We start from the raw sequence: 19,881 nt of genomic DNA, 5'->3' as shown, positions 1-19,881 counted from the left end.
TGTGGCGCCGCGGCCAGGGCGACTGACGCTGGAATCTGGGGACCACGGTTCGATCCCCAACTCCGGCGGCAGGTTAGCCCAGCACCATTTGACCCTGGGCAATAGCTCGCTTAATCTTCCGACGGCCCCCAGCGCCTAGAGACCCTTACGGGTGATTGTGCGCTTTACAAATGTGGACTTTACTTTACTATATTGGGAGCTATGTTGTCTAGTTCCATGGGATCATTTTCTGCAAAGAATTTTCTTAATCTGATCTTTCGAAAGAAAGAGTGGATATCTTGATACAGTTTGAATATATTAGCTTGTGCATGAGGGACAAAGGACAAACCCTTAGTTAAAAGAGAGAGGTCTGAGGGAGCTAGATGGTGTGAGGATAGGTTAAATATTGGGATTACATCCCGTTCCTCCAGTACTGTTTGTTCCTTGTTTCCAAGTATTGCTGAGGTTCCTGGGCATACTGGTGGTTCTGATAGTTGCCGCTTGTAGTGTTCTGGAATCTGACTCTTCGACGCCCCCCTCCCCCTCGTTGTCCTAAAAAAGGTTGACCGTTATTTCTTTGATTGTTTCTAGGATCAAATGGTCTCTCATCATGATAACCCATGCTACTTTCTCCTTCTGATTCAGGATCAGAGGAGTCAGAGCAAGTATTAATTTTATGTTGAGGATCATAATTCGGTGTTCCTTGTTGGTGATCAGATTTGAAGAAGCCTTCTACGATATATGGGTAAGTGCGTTCCAGAGTGTAAAACCTTTTATCTTTATTAAATTTTTCTTCTTTTCTTTTCTTGAGATAATCTGAAAATGAGAGAATATCTTTCTTTATGATTTGCAGTTGTTTATCTGCCTCTTCCACTGTAGTAGATTTTTTAATTTTATCTTCCAGTTCTTCTATTTCTTTTCTTATTTCCGCAGCTAGCTCCTTAGATGTTGAAATTATTAGGATCATGAGATCTCTGGAGCACCGACTAGCGATCATACTCCATTTCATAAGAAAGGCTTTAATATCTACAAAAAGGCCTGGAATATTCCTGACTCTAAGTCCTAAAGGTATTATTCCGTTTTTTAGATAGTTCAACATAAATTCCCCATGGGCTTCTATTCTAATTAATTTATTTTGAAGATTTAATAGTTTATTAGTATCGCTGTTGTTGAGGGGCTTGTTTGTTGAACCATTTCCAAACGTTACACTGGTACCTACCAGTGTTGCGAAGTCGTCATCTGTGAACCCAAAAGTCTGGAGTTGGGCCATCGGGGAATTTTTTATTTATTATTTATTATTTCCTTATGTGAGTTACACCAGTATCTTTTAGTAGGTAGAGGGAAAATAGGAGAGAAGGAGGATAAGAATCTAGATCCTAGAAGACAAACGATCAAAGTCAAATCAATTATACAGTGAGCTTTCTTTTTTCTGGGAACATCAGTGGAGGAAGAAAAACTTGTCTCAACGAGCAAAAAACCCCACACGGATATACCGTGGGTAGAAATATGTGATATATCAAGGGCCCCCTGGTAAGGATAAAATTCCTGGGACAGGGAAATAAGTTCAATGTGAAGGTAACTACCCAGGCCAAATTATAAAAAACACACACTGGCTATTTAAAAACACAAATATGCACAAACTATAACACAGAAAATGTACTGTTATACAAAGGTATTTTAATTATACTGATAAAAAGAGATTAAACATGTTAATCATGTATACATGATAAATTGATACAATAAAAAGAATTATGTTAAAAAATGAAACATTTGTTCTTAAAAAGCTCAAGGGACGGTATTGTTGTCCTATATGTTAATGGCGTGGCTGTGGTCTGTCAACGCGTTTCGACACGGCTGTACAATATTGTATTGGTAACGCTTTTCATTTTGGAGACTGCACGGTTGAGGACGCTGTATTTTGCCGAAAATACAAAATTTATGGATGTTTACTTATAAGATTCACGATTTTAAACGAAATAAGCAAATATTTACCTTTGAACGTGGTTTCAATGGGTGACACGCGACGAACTAAGTCTTCCCGTCCAACTGAGTCTCCATGCGCCGTGTTGGAGCGTGCAGTTACCATGGTTTCCAAGTACAATACTGATGATGCTACACGCATGAAGCGTCACGTCGCGTAACGTGAAGGCAGCCATATTTGTTTACATCGGCACCGAGTTTCAACAGCTGATGCGGCTCGGTGATTTGGATGTACTCGTGAAATAAAGGTACTGTTTTCTCGTTTTGAATTATACTGATCAAATAAGGAAACACCGCACGACGAGCTTCACAACTGTCTGTTTGACAACATTATCACATCGCGTGCATTATTGCTGGGAATTTCAAGTCGGTGCTAGACTCTTGCACTACAATCTACAACTACTGCGTGGGACATAACATCGCTGATGTACACAGCTGGTGTACTCAAGGATTGAATTTGTGTTTATTTACTTTGTATTTAGTTTCTTTCAGCTGTAATAACATCATATTGCTTCCTTTTGTTCACTATTTCATTTGTGCTATTTATCATCTTACACAATGCAGTTTGACCCTCCTTCGAAATTTTTACAGTGTAAGGGTGATCCTCCCATTCCCTGGAACAGATGGAAAGAGGAGTTTTTAACTTATTTAAAGGCTATTGACGGGGAAAGGATGGGAAATGAAAGAAAAAAGAATATTTTCCTTCATTGTTTAGGATCCGAAGGGCAAGCCATTTTTAGAAATTTACCACCTGTTCCTGGTGACTCTGGTGTGTTTGATGAAGCAATGCTTCGTGTAGAAACACGTTTCAAACCCACAACCAGTATTGCTCTGAATCGTTACAAGTTTTATACCAGGGCACAGAAAGAAAATGAATCTTTTGATGATTTTTTAACGGGTTTGAGAGCTTTGGTTGTTTCATGTAATTTTGGTGCAATGACAGACGAAATGATTAGAGATCAAATAATTGTTAATGTTAAATGTAAGAAAACACAGGAACAATTGTGGATTTTAGGTAATCCTACTTTATTAGAAAGCATTTCCACTGCTAAGGCTTTTGAACAATCTAACAAATGGATGAAAACTATCGAAGAAACGAACACTAGAAGTAGCAAGAATGATAAACTAAGTGAAGAAGTATGTGCGATGAACAATGTTACAAAAGGTTTTCAAAACTATAGGAATGTGTCGCGTAACCGCATTGTATGTTTTAGATGTGGGAGTTACAATCATGTAGCTTCCTTCAAGTTTTGTCCTGCCTTGGGAAAAGAGTGCAACAAATGTGGTAGAGTTGGTCATTTTTCCAAGTCCTGTACGGAAGACAAAAAGAACATTGGGGACAAAAGTAATTATTTTAAAAAAGGGGAAGTCTCTTGTGTGAGAGATGACACAGATTCTGGATCAAATTTATCAAGATGTGAACATGTCGTGTCTGATGAATCCATTAAAGAAAGAGGAATGATTGTGTCATTAGTGAGTTTAGGGTTCCTTGAGGAAGATGTTTTGGACTCTCCTAAATGTGTGGTTAGATTTATGGGTGTTGAACTAGAGCTAATGGCTGATTCTGGGTCTCCTTGGACCATCATAACGGAAGAATATTTTGATGAAATGTATGAATCTAAAATTGCTAAGAGTGATTTATGCCCTCCTGATGTAATGGCAAAAGGGTTCAGTGGTTCAAACATTGACTTTATTGGTTATATTGCTTCCACCATTTATTTTAAGGATCAATCTGCGTACATCAAATTATATGTAGTAGTAAAGGGAGTGAATGTTCTGGGTTGGCGCAATCAATTCAAACTTAACATTACGTTGAATCCACGCAGCAAAGATCCAGTCATGGTGTTACAGAATAGAGATGATTTAGGTAAAAGAGTTATGTTTGTAGAGGACAGTAATGCTTGGAAGTTACTTTCGTGTGAGTTTCCTGGAGTCTTTTCAGACAAGTTAGGTAAGCTAAGCGGGTTCATTCATGTCATCAAGCTCAAACAACGAGCTGAACCAGTTGTGCAAAAGCTTAGACCTGCACCACTAAATGTTAGAGAAGAGTTAAATAATGCACTAAATGATATGTTGAAAAATGATGTCATAGAGGAGATAGAATCGTCAGAATGGGTTTTGCCAGTAGTTTTGGCACGCAAACCTGATAAGTCTTTGAGACGTTGCATAGATTTGAGAGCACTTAATGCAAATATAGTAGTAGATTGTCATCCTCTACCGAATATCAACGAAGTGGTGAGCATGCTTGGTGAGGCTGTAGTCTTTTCCACCTTAGATTTGACATCTGCGTTCATCAGGTGGTGTTAGCGGAGGAATCACGTCATCTCACAGCATTTATTACACCTCAGGGGTTGTATCAATTCAAACGGATGCCGTTTGGTTTGGCATCGGCAGTCTCAGTTTTTCAAAGATCGATGTATCATATTTTTAAGGACATGAGTGACTACGTGAAGTGTTTTCAGGATGACATTCTGGTATTTTCTAAGAGTGATGAAGTACATATGGAACACCTGAAAAATGTGTGTAAAATGTTAAGTAAGTTTGGTTTAACTATTAAGAGTAAAATGTGCAAGTTATTTCAAAAGACGATAGAATATTTAGGACATACTATTTCTGGGAATGGTGTTGCTCCAAAGAAATCGTTGGTTGATGCAATTCTGAAAGCTCCTGCACCCGATTGCTAAGATAAATTGTTATCATTTTTAGGACTCTGTGAATACTACAGCAAGTTTATAGTTAGTTTCGCAACTAAAATGGAGCCGTTAAGAGAACTAACCAGGAAAGTTGTTGAATTTTTGTGGGGAACTAAACAACAAAACGCTTTTGACAGTATTAAACTTGACATGGTGTCAGCTCCTACACTTAAACCATTTTGTTTGAACAAGCTTTGTGTTTTGACAGTGGATGCTAGCCTTTATGGCCTGGGTTGCGTGCTTTCGCAACGTTCGGGTAAAGAGGACTGGAATGTTGCATTCACGTCTAGATCTCTAAATCACACTGAAAGACGGTATGCTATAATCGAAAAGGAATTATTGGGATGTGTCTGGGCTGTTGAGCATTTCCGGAATTATATTTGGGGTGCAAGATTTTTGATACGTACTGATCATAAACCTTTGGTGAGTATTCTTTCACCCGGTGGAGGTTTAAGTGTGACTGCTCGTATTGCTAGATTGATGTTACGATTGCAAGAATACAGTTTTGACATAGAATATGTACCTGGGAAACTCAATGTGACTGCAGATTGCTTGTCAAGATTACCATATCCCAGTGTCGGAAATGATGAAGATACAGAAGTTGTAGTTAGCATTTCAGAATTGTTGTCTGAGAAATTCAGTATCATCTCAGAAGATTTATGGATGAAAAGCATGAGTGAAGATGATGTCTTGTGCAAAGTGAGAGATTACGTGAGTTTGGGTTGGCCTTCTAAGGAGCTAATTCCAGCTGAAATTATACCATTTTACAATGTTGCTGATGAGTTAGCCATAGAGGGAAGTCTACTATTCAGATCTGGAAAATGTATTCCACCTTTTGCGATAAGAGATGTTATTTTGCAAATGAGTCATTAATGTCACATGGGCATGTCGTCCATGAAAAGATTAATTAGGTCAAATTTCTGCTGGCCAGGAGTGGATAGGTTTGTAGATACATTTGTTAGAGAGTGTCCTGAGTGCATTGAAAGTGATAAGACGTGCAAATGTGATCCGGCACCTTTGACTCCTGTGAAGTGGCCAGATCACCCATGGCAGAAATTAGGGATCGATATTGCTGGTCCATTTAATTTTTTACCACAGGAGTGTAGATTTGCTATAGTTGTTGTGGATTATCACTCCAAATGGCCTGAGGTCAAACTGGTACCTCATCCTAACACTGAAAGTATTATTTTGTTTTTGAGAGAAATTTTTTCAAGAGAAGGATTCCCAGAAAGCATTGTATCTGATAACGGGGTACAGTTCAAATCTTCAGAGATGTTGGAGTTTTTGAGTACTTATGGTATAAAGCATTGCACCACTGCTCTGTATGAACCACAAGGAAATGGGCTTGTAGAGAGATATAACAGGGTTCTCAAACAAGATATCCTATGGGCCCGGAAGTTTGGGGGAATGTGGAAGGAGTAATTGAGGGAAAAGTTATGGCTGTACCGTATAACGCCTCATGCTACTACAGAAGTTTCACCTTTCCGCCTTCTAAAGAGTAGAGATCCTGTATCTAACCTATGTCCTTGGTGGTTTAAGAAAAGTGCTGGCTATCGCATGGTTGATGTGAATGTCAAAGATATAGCTGAGAAAGTGGAACTCAAACAGTGCAAATACAAATGTGATTATGATACTAGGATGAAAGTCGAACAACCTGCTTTTATGTGGTTAGAATTCGTAAACCCGGTTATGATACCAAAGGTGAGACAAAGTTTGGCAAACCTATGAAGGTCGTGAAAGTTTATCACAATAGCGTTGTCACACAAGATGGCAAGAGATGGAATGTTAGAAGGGTATGCAAATGTGTGTCTTAATTTTCTATTATACCCAGCAGTTCTTTTATGAGTAAGAATTTGTTTTTTTACAATGTTTGCGTAATCACTTAATTTTCTTTAGGAGGAAAATGTGTTGTATTCTTGTTTGTAGATATTTCCCTTTTAATAGATATTCCATTTTGTACATATTTCCCTTTTAAATAGAATGTCTCTTCATAGCTGCTCATGCACATTGTGTAATAGATTCCATTTAGAATTGTTATGGTCTGAAATGTATTGGAGTTAAGAAAATGGACTGGTAACCTGGAGAGTGGAAGTACTGTGCTGCAGTTCAATAAACCATGGATTTTACTTAGAATTTCTTGGATTTTCAACTTCTTTATTACATACTCTCTTTCGAGTCTCTGTTTGATGAGCTAAAATGGTATCCTTGATCTCCTGTTTGGATATGATTGTCACACAGCCTGGGCCTCCCTGGATCTGAAGATTAAATAAATCACTAAACAAGTCACAAACATATTTGAACCAGGGTATACTAGAACTTTCATCCAAAAGTAAACAATCTTTAATGATGGTTTGAGTAAATTTTGTCTCCTCTTTAGCCCAAATGGATCTCCATAGCATTAAAGGCCGCATAGCACTCTGGTCCGATAGGTAGTTAATGCCTATTTCACAATGTATAATTTCGGTAGATGCTGATGCAGGTAGGCACAGAAGGTGTTTTAAAAAATAATTTTCATTGTGCTGTAGTATCTGGTTATGATTGTGGCCCCAAACCCCTGCACCACAAAGGGCTATGGCAACACATATTGCCTTATATATGTCTACCTTATCCCTAATATGATGAATGCCTAGCTTGGATGCAAATGTAAAAATCCAGTGGGCACTCTTGACCCTCTTAGAGTGAACATTAACAAGTTTGTGTATCCAATTCCCATTTCCTGAATAAGTTACTCCCAAGTAACTAAAGGTATTAGCAGATTCCACTGGGAAATTCTCTATGTAAAAGGTTTTGCATTTTTTGGTTTTCTGGCCACAGGCCATGACAAAAGTTTTGGCCTTCTTAATGAATAATTTCCTATTATTGATAAAAAGACTACAATTGTCCATTAGTCGTTGTAAACCAACTGGGGTTCTAGAGAGCAGCACCCATCGTCTGCATAAAGTAAGACGGGTACGGGGCTGCCGGCAATTTGTGGTGCATCTGCCTGTACCGACCTAATGGCTTTGTCAACTTCATTTATAAATAAAGCAATGGTGCCCAGACAGAGCCCTGGTAGATACGTCTTTTAACCTCAAAGTGTGGTGTATACTCCCCACGCTGTCCATATAGCACCTTGCACGAACATTTCTCATACAGCCTTGCTAAGAAGACAATTATTTGTTTAGAGGCCCCTATATTGAGCCACACTAGCCACAAAATAGAATTGTCAACAAGGTCAAACACATTGCTAAGATCTGCAAAACACAGGTATAATCTTCCTTGTTTAGTGTGCGTGTATTTACCTATCAAGAGTTCTAAGTTAATGCATTGCACAAGGGTTCCCAGCCCTTTTATGAAGCGATATTAAGCTGGTGAGAGTAGCTCCTTTTTGGTTGCCCAATATTCAAGTCTCACCAGTAATATTCTGCTCATGACTTTAACAGATGAATCCAGCAACGAAATGGGGCGATCATTTTTAGCTTTAGATTTAATGTCCTTTTTAAAAATAGGGATTATCACGATTGACCCCATGACGGCGGTATATACTCCATCACTGCTAAGTTAAAAACTCTTGTTAAAATAGGACTCCATAAATCTATTTCTGTTTTATAAACATCAATGGGTACCCCATCTGGACCTGGTGCTTTACCACCCCTACTTCAGTCAATCCATCACAAACTTTGTTGATGGTAATATCTAGGGGCAACACCGGCCACTTACTTCCTACTACACTTAGTGACCTAGATGGATTAAAAATATTAGAAAAGTGTCTCACCCACAATTGACATGAGAGAGTACAGTTTTCTAAAGTAACTTACTGTTTGCTGTATGCCCTGCCATGGATAACTTGTCCCTCGCAAACTCTTGAAGCTTGGTTCTCCTTGCCTTAAGAGCAAATTTATAATTAAGACGTACGTTTTTAATAATCTCAGTATTTCGAGGTTTACTACCCAAAGCTTGTTTAAGTTGGATTACGGCCTGGGTACAAGTATGGTCAAACCATCCTCTATTTTGTCTGCTATTTTCCATTAAGGGTGCAGTCAGTATCCTCTTGATTACAACATTGATTTACCAAAGTTGGCTAACAGCACGGGGGAATTAACATCCTTGTTGAGGCAATAAGAAATCTCTGTATCACATTTAGTAACAATTTCATGTAAAACTTTTGCTGGTTCCATACCAACCCATTAAATACATGTCCCATTGGGCCTAATAGGTGCTAAACTAATAATAACATCTTGATTTGCTACCATTTTTAGTCTCCAAACTAAAGTTGACATAGAAGTACAGTTGTGGTCACTCAATACCTACTCAGTGATCCATGGGGTAGAACACAGATAGCTGCTGCTGGGTGAGATAGGCATATGGTCAATAATAGAAGCAGCATTTCTTCCCAGAAATGTTGGTATAAGACCATGTACACTGTAGCAATTCAAGGTCATATTTGGCTATCAATAAATTAAGAGCTCCTCCATAATCGTTCCGTGTGAAATGCATACTTTCATCGTCCTCCCCATGCGTGTTCCCACAGACCTTAGTCATCGTCAACGGACAGGATTATATATTAAAATCCCCCACCCAAATTATAACAATATTAGTCTTAATAGTACTTTGCAATTTATCAAACAAATTTTCTAACTCTAGTACAATATTACTGCGGGTTGAGTAGAACACGTTATTGTAATAATTGACAATGACCACATCCCTATTGTCTTTGCAAAGTAACCATAACATCTGGGAGTGTGTGCCTATAGTGATAGTTCTTTTGACAGTAATAGCAGATGATTTGTTTGAAGTAAGAGTCAAAAGCCCCCCTTTGGCTCTACCAGCTGGCGAGGGCACTGCCTGGAGCCAATAAGAAGTGAACTGTTCTACATATAACGGTTCAGTACACCAGGTCTCTTGTAGGCACATTATATCAAGATCACTAGTAATACATCCTGTCATACTGGTGAATCCTGTTTGCACCATAGGCCTGCAACATTCCAGGTTGTGATAGTGTATCCATTCTCAAGTAATTTCACTGAATTGACTCGGGTGTGCTTACCATTGCTTCCTTTGTCTAAACTTATAGGTGGAACCTTTATAAAAATAGACTCAGTATCTATGGTGTCAGTAGCTTTAATCGGAGGTAGATCAGTTATAGGTAGGCCCCCTGCATCTTTGATATCTACCCACTCTCCAGTAGGATAGGGCTCCGGACTAGGATGGTTAATACCCGTATGACAATCATTTTCTTGCAAGGACTCAAAGCCTGGTATCTATTTGAAACTGGTAAATCATGGTGGGGTTGGGTTGACAAAACTGAATTCCTGCTCGGGGGGTTTTGATCATCTTCCCTATGTTGTGTAAACCTTAAGTGCCGATAGAAGAGACCAAGTGGTTGCAATGTCATATTCGAATCAAATTGAGATAAAGGAGGTGCTCTTACGAAGGTGTTACTAGCCCAATTTGGGGTTCTAACATTGATTATAATGCAGTCTCCTTTAAGACACTTCCGTAAGGGGCAAATCCATCCCCCTCTTTGAGTCAGGAGAATTTGACTAGCTCCTTTCACCGGAAAGCCACAATTCTTGTCAAGGCAGTGTACTACTCTGTTCCTTAGGGTGTCATGGCTCTCCATTCGTCCTGGTTGCAGGCGAGGGACATTCACCAGAACGGCGACATATGGGCAGCATTCAGGGGGCAGGTTGATAGAGGCATCTGCTCTCCTCTCTTGGGCTATATTGTGACCTGACTTATTACATGTAGCAATTGGATGTTCCACATCCATCCTATCCAACCTAGCCCCTAGAACTGGTTAGGGTTTGTTAATCAAACCCTGCTGTCTTGGTGGAATGTGGTTAATCAACCCCCCAACAGCTTTTCTACCTGTTCCTTTGTTTCTTCCATTAACAATAGGGGTAGTAACCTTTGATACAAGCTCATCTTTCTCTCCCCTGGTTGCATCCGTCTTTGTCCCAGCACTAGTCTAAGTGTCCCTCAGCAGGCAGCAGATCTTGGTCACCTCACTATATAGTTTATCAATTTTCAATCACCATCGTTTGCCTCTTCTTGCAATCAGGTCGAATGAGCAGGTCATGTTCAGATTCTAATTCATTTTCTGGGGGCCTAGGTGTTCCATGGGGCACTATAGGGGCAGCTTCTGCAGATTTCGTACGATCTCCCTGTAAGAATCTGCTACTGTTGCCTATCTGCTCCCCTACCATCGTGCCAGGGCCAGAGGATAGACGGCGTTCTGTCCTGTCAATTTCATCAGTGATTGCACTAACTGCTCGCACTGAAAATGAGTTGATTGTGGTACGTGGATTATTGAATATAGCTTTTTGAATCTTGCGTTTGACCATGGTGGCTTCCTAGGCAATATTTAAATTTAGAATATGAACTAGTATCAACTATAATACAAGACACAGTCAGTTTCAATATAAAGTGCCAAGTACAAAAGTGCAATGTGCTAGGATCAAAATGCAAGGTACTAAAACGTTATAAGAAATACGGTACACAATATGATACAAAGGAGAAAAGAGCTATGGTCAAAGTGCAAAATGCAAGATTAGAAGGTATTGTACGAACACACAAATATGAAACAAAACCGAGACTTTAGCATTGTTCTCTTTTGTTAGAAGTATTCTATGAAAAGAAAAAGTAAAAGATTAGGCGCTAGATGTGGGTAGTTTAAATTTACCGATTCAAAAATACCGAATGTTATCGATTCGGTATTTTTAAATCGGTAAATGCTACGTAGATAAAAAATCGGTAAAAATTACCAAATCGTTACATTTTGGTATTTACCGAATTGGTATTTACCAATTCGGTAATTGCCATTCATTCCTATGGGCCTGGAGGCAAATACCGATTGGGTAAAATAGGGACAGAGTCAAGGGTGGCAGGGTGTCACCTTGGCACCCTGTTGCACCCCTGAATAGTGCTTGTGTGCACATGTTGCACACATACATGCCCTAAGCATGGCACTGGTGTAAATGCAAAGATTTGCACTTACAGAGGTATTCGTTATTTACCGCCAACCAATAGTGACCCCAGCAGGCGGAGGTCCAAGGGGGGTGCCCCAGCCCGGGATCAAACATCCGCAGACAGGCGCAGGCGGACCCGCCCTTGGCCTGGGCTTCACCCTGGCGTGGCACGGATATGTTTGCGTGCGTCCCGTGCTGCGGGAGCCCTTGCGGGTTTTACAGGCACCTCCTGGTGCTGCGGGGGGCGTTGGTCTTGGCGGCTGCACGCTGGATGCTGCAAGGGACGTTGGGGAGGGTCGTCGGTGCTCCCAGCTCCCTGGCTCCCGGGCCCAGTCTCCACTCCTCAGCCCAAACGGAGGGCAGACAACAAAGCAAGTGGCTGTTGTTCTTTGTCAAAATAAAGGAAAACAAAGTCTGAAAGGACAGCTCATTTCTTCCAACTCTTGGCTGTGCTTTGAGATGGACACGTCTGCACCTTCTAACCTGCACATGGCGGGATTGTGGGATTTCTTCTAGTATGGAAGGGACGGAAATGTTAGGGTCTGAGGCTTCCTACTGCATTCAATGTCTTAAAAGACTTTGCAATCTCTGAAGGCCAACACTACAATCTGTAGCTCCTAATGAATCCAATTCAGTTTGTCAACATACTGAGATTAATACTACGTTCTTTCATACAATGTCTTTGCGTCTGGTTAACGGTATTTTCGAATCGGTAAACCAGGAAGACGGTCACCCAGGCCCTCGTCACCAGCCAACTGGACTACGGCAACTCCCTCTACGCCGGAACCACAGCCAATCTCCAGAAAAGACTCCAGCGCATTCAGAACGCCTCAGCACGCCTCATCCTGGACATTCCCCGACACAGCCACATATCCGTACACCTGAGAAACCTGCACTGGCTCCCCGTCAGCAAGAGAATCACGTTCCGACTCCTCACCCACGCACACAAAGCTCTCCACAACCAAGGCCCAAGATACCTCAACGACCGCCTGACCTTCTACACTCCCACCCGCCAGCTTCGATCGACCAGCCACGCCCTCGCCGCCGTCCCCCGCATCCGAAGAGCAAAACGGGAGGAAGATCCTTCTCCTACATGGCTGCCAAGACGTGGAATTCCCTCCCCATCCACCTCCGCATGACCCAAGACCACCTCTCCTTCAGGAAGCAACTCAAGACCTGGCTGTTCGAGCAGTAGCGGGCCCCCCTCCCCCTAGCGCCTTGAGACCCTCCGGGTGAGTAGCGCACTATATGAATGCTTTGATTGATTGATTGATTGGTTATATTCAATAGTAATATGATGTTGTCATGACAGCACTTTTTTTAATTAATGCAACTGTACTATTTTAATTAGTTAGTGACTTTTCGATGGAGTTGAAGGATTGCTGTTGGCTTCTCTTACCACTGCACTGCACTCCACCATCCCACCTGGACGGGCAGCTGTTGAATCCCCAGGAAGCGCGAGGACAATCGAAGAGAGACATTTCTGCTCCTGTGCACCTGACGTCACTCATCCACACGGGGAAGACGCCGTTTCCAAATATGTCATTTCTTGTTTCTGCGCTGGATGCTGATCCACAGTTCAGTTGTCTACAGACCACCTCAGCATCCTGCATGTCCCAGTCGTTATCACAGACCGTCCCCCAGCGATTCTCGTGTTTGATCTCCACCCTCCCACTGCAGGCATCTCCAGAATTCACCAACCGGACAGTATCAGCTCCCCCTGTGAGCAAAGGACCAGAAAAATAATGTAAGGAAATTGATTGCAAAGAAAAGTGACTTATGAGAGACATTTTCATCACATATATTTTTTTAACATCTATGCAACCCTACCGTCATCTCCTGTTGCCTACTGTGGCATGTGTGCTACCAGATCACACTCAGTGGCTTGTGCTAATAACCAACTCAGAACTCTTTCAGGCTAACTAAATGGCATCAAGAGTTGAATATCAACATTTGGGACAAGATCATAAATTATCACTGGCCTGATGACTAATATTCTACACGGCTATAGAAGAGCAAAAAATATGTGTGTCCTTTTGGGGGAACAGCTCTTGATGAAACCCCAGATTCATCACCTCCCTTCAAACATGTTTAAGAAAAGCACATCACTCTCTCCCTCATCAGACCAGCCAGTAGTTCTAGGTGGATTATTAAACTCCATCTCAGACTGTGAAATCCAGTGTACCTGGGGGCCTCAAATAAACCCTTCAGAAATGACAGATCTATGAGGGTTCAGAGGGTGGGTTGATTGAGGCTCGTGCAGTAGAGTATAAGGACCCTCTTTAAAGCAGAGAGGGATGTATGTGAGCCCTGTTGAGATTAAGAAGACCCCCCTCCTTTGGCATCACAAACATTGGCCCACCCACCTTATCTATAGCTATGTGCCTGCCTGGCAGGGAGAACTGGGCAGCCAGCGATTCAACCAGAGCAGGAGATGCCCCTAATGCTGACGTGGCCACAATGCTTATTTTAACCCGCTCAGCATTTATTTAGCGTAGTAATTGTGCAGTTTTATATGGAGGGAACTGGACCCAATGGTATTGGAGCGCTTTACACGAGCACCAGGTATGTTACACAAGGGTACATTCAGTTTTTTGGTGGCACAGGGAGATGAAATGATTTGCCCAGAACCACAGGATGGTGATCCGACACCGCGACTCAAAACTGCTTTTTCCATTTCCAAACTCGGCAGCTCTTGCAGCAGAGGTTATATGAGGTATTCTTTTCTGTGCCTGGGAATGATATGACTCACATGGTGGACCAGGACAGGGGAAATAAATAAAAGTTAGCCTGTCTTAAGTAGGATCTGCGGTTGTATAATGGAAAGTGCCCTGGGGGCACAGTGGGAATATGTGCAGGTCTGGGTGCCCGGGGGCACTTTAGTATTACAGAAAGGGCAGCAGACACTTATGTGGACCTCTCTGTAATATAGATAGCGCTGCTGCTAGAGGGTGGGTGTGCACTCATTTGCATGGGGATGTAGCCCCATGCAAAGGAGGGAATCCCTTTACCTCTCCACCTGCGCTGTATTATAGACGCGGGCTCAGATGCAAAGTAGCTGTCAGGAAGCGCACTGACAGTGTGCCACCTAAAATGTGGCACACTTTCAGCACCCCTCCTGAGACCACACCTCCTGAAAACAGCCACAGCTCACTGCAGCCTGCAATAATGCAGCCATGACACTCTGCAGATCTATATCAAGCAACCCTGAAGACATTTACAGTGGTCGCGAAGGCCGTCTGTCTCTCTGGACACAGATGCTCACATGAAAGCTGTCAAGAAGACCTGCCCAACTACGATGAGCTAAAAAGGCATCAAGCACTTACCTTAACAAAGTGGTATGTTGTAATTGCAGGGTCTGTTCCTCATATATTCAGATGCTTAATGGAATGGTGGATTTATAGCTCTTAAGGGAACACATGGCCACATGTGTGCCCCACATTCAAGTTGAGTGTAAGCTCTACTGCTCTACCAAAGATGTACCTGACTATGTAGTTCTCTTAAAGCTGCAGTACTATAGTAATGTTGTCATGGTAAGTTAGCACTAGATGTGTTTATAACTCCCTGTTAAAAAATTATGTATAAGAGGTGATATTAGGACGCCTCATTGTAGGAGAGTAGGGTCTGCTTTCCTATGGTCACCCCACTTTTTACTTTTTGCTTTACTGGATTTCAACTTTAATGTGACTGTGGGCCTGCTAACCAGACCTACAGCCCAGCTGTTCTCTCTCTAAATTCATACAATGTACTTTAGGTACATAACCAATTGGGGAATGGGTCACCTTTGTGAGCCCCTGTATAGTGTACCATAGGTACCCAGGGCATAGGTGCATCCAAGGCCTACCAGGGGCTGCAGCATATCTTATGTCACCCCTGGCTGGCCATCCAAATTCACACCACTGGCTGATCACTCAGCTGGGGCAAGGTTGTGTAATCACCCCTTGCTTAGGTATAGTATTCCTATACCTACCAATATATATAGACAGATATATACCTATAAGTCACTCCTATGGCAGGCCTTAACAATCCTGAAGGCAGAGTGCTTGGTTTGATGTGAGATGAGGCTCTAGCATGAGCTGAGCCTGTCTGCAGCTTTCGGAACCATCTCCTTATAGCTGTTCTATGATATAGCCATACCATATACTATTAAGTGCATTATAATCCTCGCGGTTATTGCTAACTTTGGTCTGGTGTTATCGAAACATGTCGTATAAGGTGTCATACGCTTTGGAATACTACCCCCTCGCCAGTTCTGGCGACAGGGGTAGCATCCCACCCTTCTAGAGGGAGAAGACATGTTGTTCCTGTTAATCCCGGTTAAAGTTAACCAGAGCCTCAGCATCACAAAATGGATGCTGCTCCCACAGACACAAGTCTGACCTCCTGCTGCTGGGAGTCCTTCCAGCGAGGGAGGCTTGGACAATAGACTTCCTGTCTTGGGAGGTGCTAGCACCACCCCAGACAGGCCTTAGTGTATTGGGGCAGGGAGGGCTGAATGAGACATAGTCCGGTTGAAACCAGTTGCTGGGGCACTCCAGCCCCAGCTCTGGCGCGAAACTGGACAAAGGGATGGGACCTAGCAGGTAATCCAGCCCCTTTGATTGGTATAAAGGTAGGAGCTGAGTCTAGAGACTTTAGATTAATTCTGAACTGAAACTTGAAATGAAACTCTAGACCTTCGACGATCTACTTCACAGAAGACGACTGAAGAATCTCCCTTGTGGTCAAGGAGTGACCACCCTGTGCAAACAGGCACCATCCAGTGATCAGCGGTTTGCTTTGTTGACGCTTCTGCCGGAACCCGAGCACAGAGCCTGACAAGACCTGGACTTCCAGACTTCCTTGAGCCCGATCCACAGCCACAGCAAAGCTGAGACCTGTGGAGGCGACGAGAGACGTGGGACCGGACATTTTGAAAAACCTGCTCCTTGCTACTTGTGCACCTTCTGAGGCACCCTCGAAGTTGTGCATTGGGGATTGAGAAGCCCCAGCCCGAGCACCTTTTGCACCAACGCACAGCCCCCCACACTCACCGAGTGCTACGTTGGGCCTGCTAGTACTTTTGTGCTCGACGCGCCTATCCAGTCACTTGCCCGTTGGTTAGTGGCCTCTGTGACGATGAACCTTTGAATTTGAACAACCTGCCTGGTTGCTCCAGGTTGGTCCCTGCTTCCCTGAAAAGGAGAAGCCTCCCATACCTTGCTGGTCTGAACAGAAGCCCATCTTTAATTCCTGGGTGGGTTGCATTTGCGAAGGCCTGTTGACTCTATGAGGTCAGAGGCTAAAGCACATAACAAGTTACTCAATTTTCATACAATAAGTTGCACAAAATACATTCGAGCCCTAGGGCCGCTGAAGACCATATACTTAAATAGTGGTATAAGCACCACGTCACGAACACAAGATAGGCCTACACTGAGCTAACAATAGTTAGGGAGCAGGAGGCCCACGGGAAGCGTGTGCAGTGTCTACACACACACGCGAGTTACCATAGGGATACAATGGGAACGAAGAAGTTTGAAGCTAGTTGATTTAGGACACTTACGGATGAACTAGGAGAAAGCTACTAAAAACAGGGACACTTGGATAGTCCATACCCACAGGAGCACCGGAGTACTCGCGTTACCTCACCCACAGGAGCCGGGTGCATAGGTGTCAAGATGTGTCGGGTTTCGTCGCTGAATCCTATGGTGACCTGTAAAAAGATGCTACAGGCGACCAGGAAAGAAGTGTCCGGTCAGATCCAAGGGCGGTTCAAGGATGAAGAGTACCTGAAAGCAGAGGGGACAGAGTCTGGGTCACTAGCCAGTGACCAGGAAGGAACCAGGAAGGAACCAGGCAATGTCGGATGCAGTCAGGTAAAGATGCGAGGCTTGTCTCTGCAGCCACGTGGACCAGGAGGCGTCGATGATGACCAGGAGCTGGAGGCGGACTGTCCCATAAAGGCTCTCGCTGTCGGTGGTATCAGCTTCTGGATTGGAGTCAAAAGGCCCTGCAAAGCATTATGGGACGAGATTAGCAGTGGGCAGTGAATATTATAGTATCCAATATCAAAATAATTCTACAAAGAGCTGCAGTTCACCTAGTTGTTACTAGATGTCCCTCAGGAGTCAAATGCAAAGCATTGAAATTATTCTTACATCAAGCTGCAGTTCCACTGGCCGTCCCTAGATGTCCCTCACGAGTCAAATGCAAAACCATTGAAACCCTTTCATCAAGCATTTGCATTTGACTCGTGAGGGACATCTAGTAACCACCAGTTGAACTGCAGCTCTTTGTAGAATTCTTTTGATATTGTATACTATATAATATTCACTGCCCACTGCTAATCTCATCCCATAATGCTTTGCAGGGCCTTTGGTTGGGAATGTTTTTTTGCCAATAACTGTGTTTGGGTTTGTCCTAAGAGGATGGGACCACAACTAAATCGTTCAATAAGATGTGCTTTTTTGTTTTCAAGGCATCTGTTTGGTACTCTCCCTAGGTTAGGGAGGATCCCAAAATCATCACATCTCCCATTGCTTGCTAATTTTTCAGTTTCACCATTGTGAAAGTACTATATGCACTTTAGCGTATAAAGATAGAGATACTTATTTTATCACATATGGTCATGTACAGGAAGCTATTTGCAATTATTTTGCAATTTTTGTACATTACTGACAAGTACACAGTATCATCAGCTACGCTATACAGACTATCTGCCAGATTCATCAAAGACCCGTTTTGCGAGTCTTTAATAGCGATTCATAAGGAATCGCTATTAAGGACTTGCAAAACGGGATTCATGTAGGAATTGCAAAATATATTGCGATTCCTACATGTTCCTTATTTGCGATTAGCAAATTGCTAATCGCAAATAAGGAATAACTCCCCATGCATTCCTATGGGCCTACAGGCCCATAGGAATGAATGGGGAGTTATTCCTTATTTGCGATTAGCAATTAGCTAATCGCAAATAAGGATGCGATTTCAAGGGTGCAGGGGTGTCCAAAGGACACCCTGTAGCACCCCTGAAATGTAATCTACATTGGTGTTGCGCACACACATGTCCAAAGGACATGTGTGTGTGTAACATGCAACTTAAAAAAATGCATTTAAATGCATTTTTCTAAGTTTTTGCTATTTACCACGAGGTCTGACCTCTCGGTAAATAGCGGCCCAAGATTGCAATTTCGCAATTTTGAAATGCTTCATGAATTGCATTTAAGGAATCTCAAATAGAGATTCCTTAAATTCAATTCTTCGCAAATGTGCGAATTCTTAAATAGCGAATTTTGCATTTGGGATGATGAATCCCAAATGCAAAAATTGCACTCGCAAAAGGCAAGATTCTGAGAATCTTGCCCTTTGCGAGTGCAATTTAGCTTGATGAATCAGGCGGCAAGTGTACTACGTGAAGCTACGTGTAGTGCTGCTATGCAAACTATGCCCAGGCTTACTTTCAATGTGATTGATTCATTTGCAACATTATCATGCACACAATATGACAAGCTATTCCTGACAAACTGTTCTAAAGAAGCCAGATTAATCCCCTCAGCGAGGGGAGGTCACCTGAACTCTTTTAGTTGGTCAGTTTTGTATGTAAAATAATGTAGTAGATAAAATATTCAAAATAATTTGTAATAAATGTGTATTCTGCTGTCATGGTGAGAGAAAGTATGGTTTTAGTTTTGAAAGACAGATAGACGGGTGGGTAGGCGGGCAGGCAGGCAGGTGGATGAATGGATGGATGGGTGGGTGAATGGATGGACGGACGTCTGGGTGGGTGGTTAGATGGATAGTTAAATAGATAGATGGGTGGGAGTTGGGTGGGTAGGTGGACGGACAGACAGACAGACAGACAGACAGACAGACAGACAGGCAGACAGACAGACAGACAGACAGATAGACAGACAGACAGATAGACAGATAGATAGATAGATAGATAGATAGATAGATAGATAGATAGATAGATAGATAGATAGATAGATAGATAGATAGATAGATAGATAGATAGATAGATAGATAGATAGATAGATAGATAGATAGATAGATAGATAGATAGATAGATAGATAGATAGATAGATAGATAGATAGATAGATAGATAGATAGATAGATAGATAGATAGATAGATAGATAGATAGATAGACGCAATTTGGTCTTCATTCTCTTCTCTGATAATTTTGCATTCCTCATGAAATAATTTGCACCTCCTTATCTCCCAGGATTGTTCTGTATAAATGTTCCCTTTTATAGGTTACATAAATATTATTTGTAAAATCATGATAACAAATATAAT

The 19,881-nt window shown here is 42.3% G+C and overlaps 1 protein-coding gene across 1 annotated transcript in view; it reads right to left on the bottom strand.

The window, feature by feature from the left end:
- Positions 1–391: 391 nt before the first annotated feature.
- LOC144826186 (scavenger receptor cysteine-rich type 1 protein M130-like) overlaps positions 392–19,881 on the bottom strand; it is a 78,526-nt gene continuing 59,036 nt past the window's right edge. Inside the window, exons 3-4 of the mRNA XM_078684578.1 lie at positions 13,002–13,322; positions 392–795 (exon numbers count right to left, since the gene is read on the bottom strand). Coding sequence (XP_078540704.1) covers positions 392–795; positions 13,002–13,322 — 725 coding nt within the window. The remainder of the gene's footprint in view (positions 796–13,001; positions 13,323–19,881) is intronic.

The sequence above is a fragment of the Lissotriton helveticus genome, chromosome 3_2, assembly GCF_964261635.1.
Source record: "Lissotriton helveticus chromosome 3_2, aLisHel1.1, whole genome shotgun sequence".
NCBI lineage: Eukaryota > Metazoa > Chordata > Amphibia > Caudata > Salamandridae > Lissotriton > Lissotriton helveticus.
Note: the sequence above shows the minus strand (reverse complement) of the source record. Positions and strands in the feature narration are given on the sequence as shown.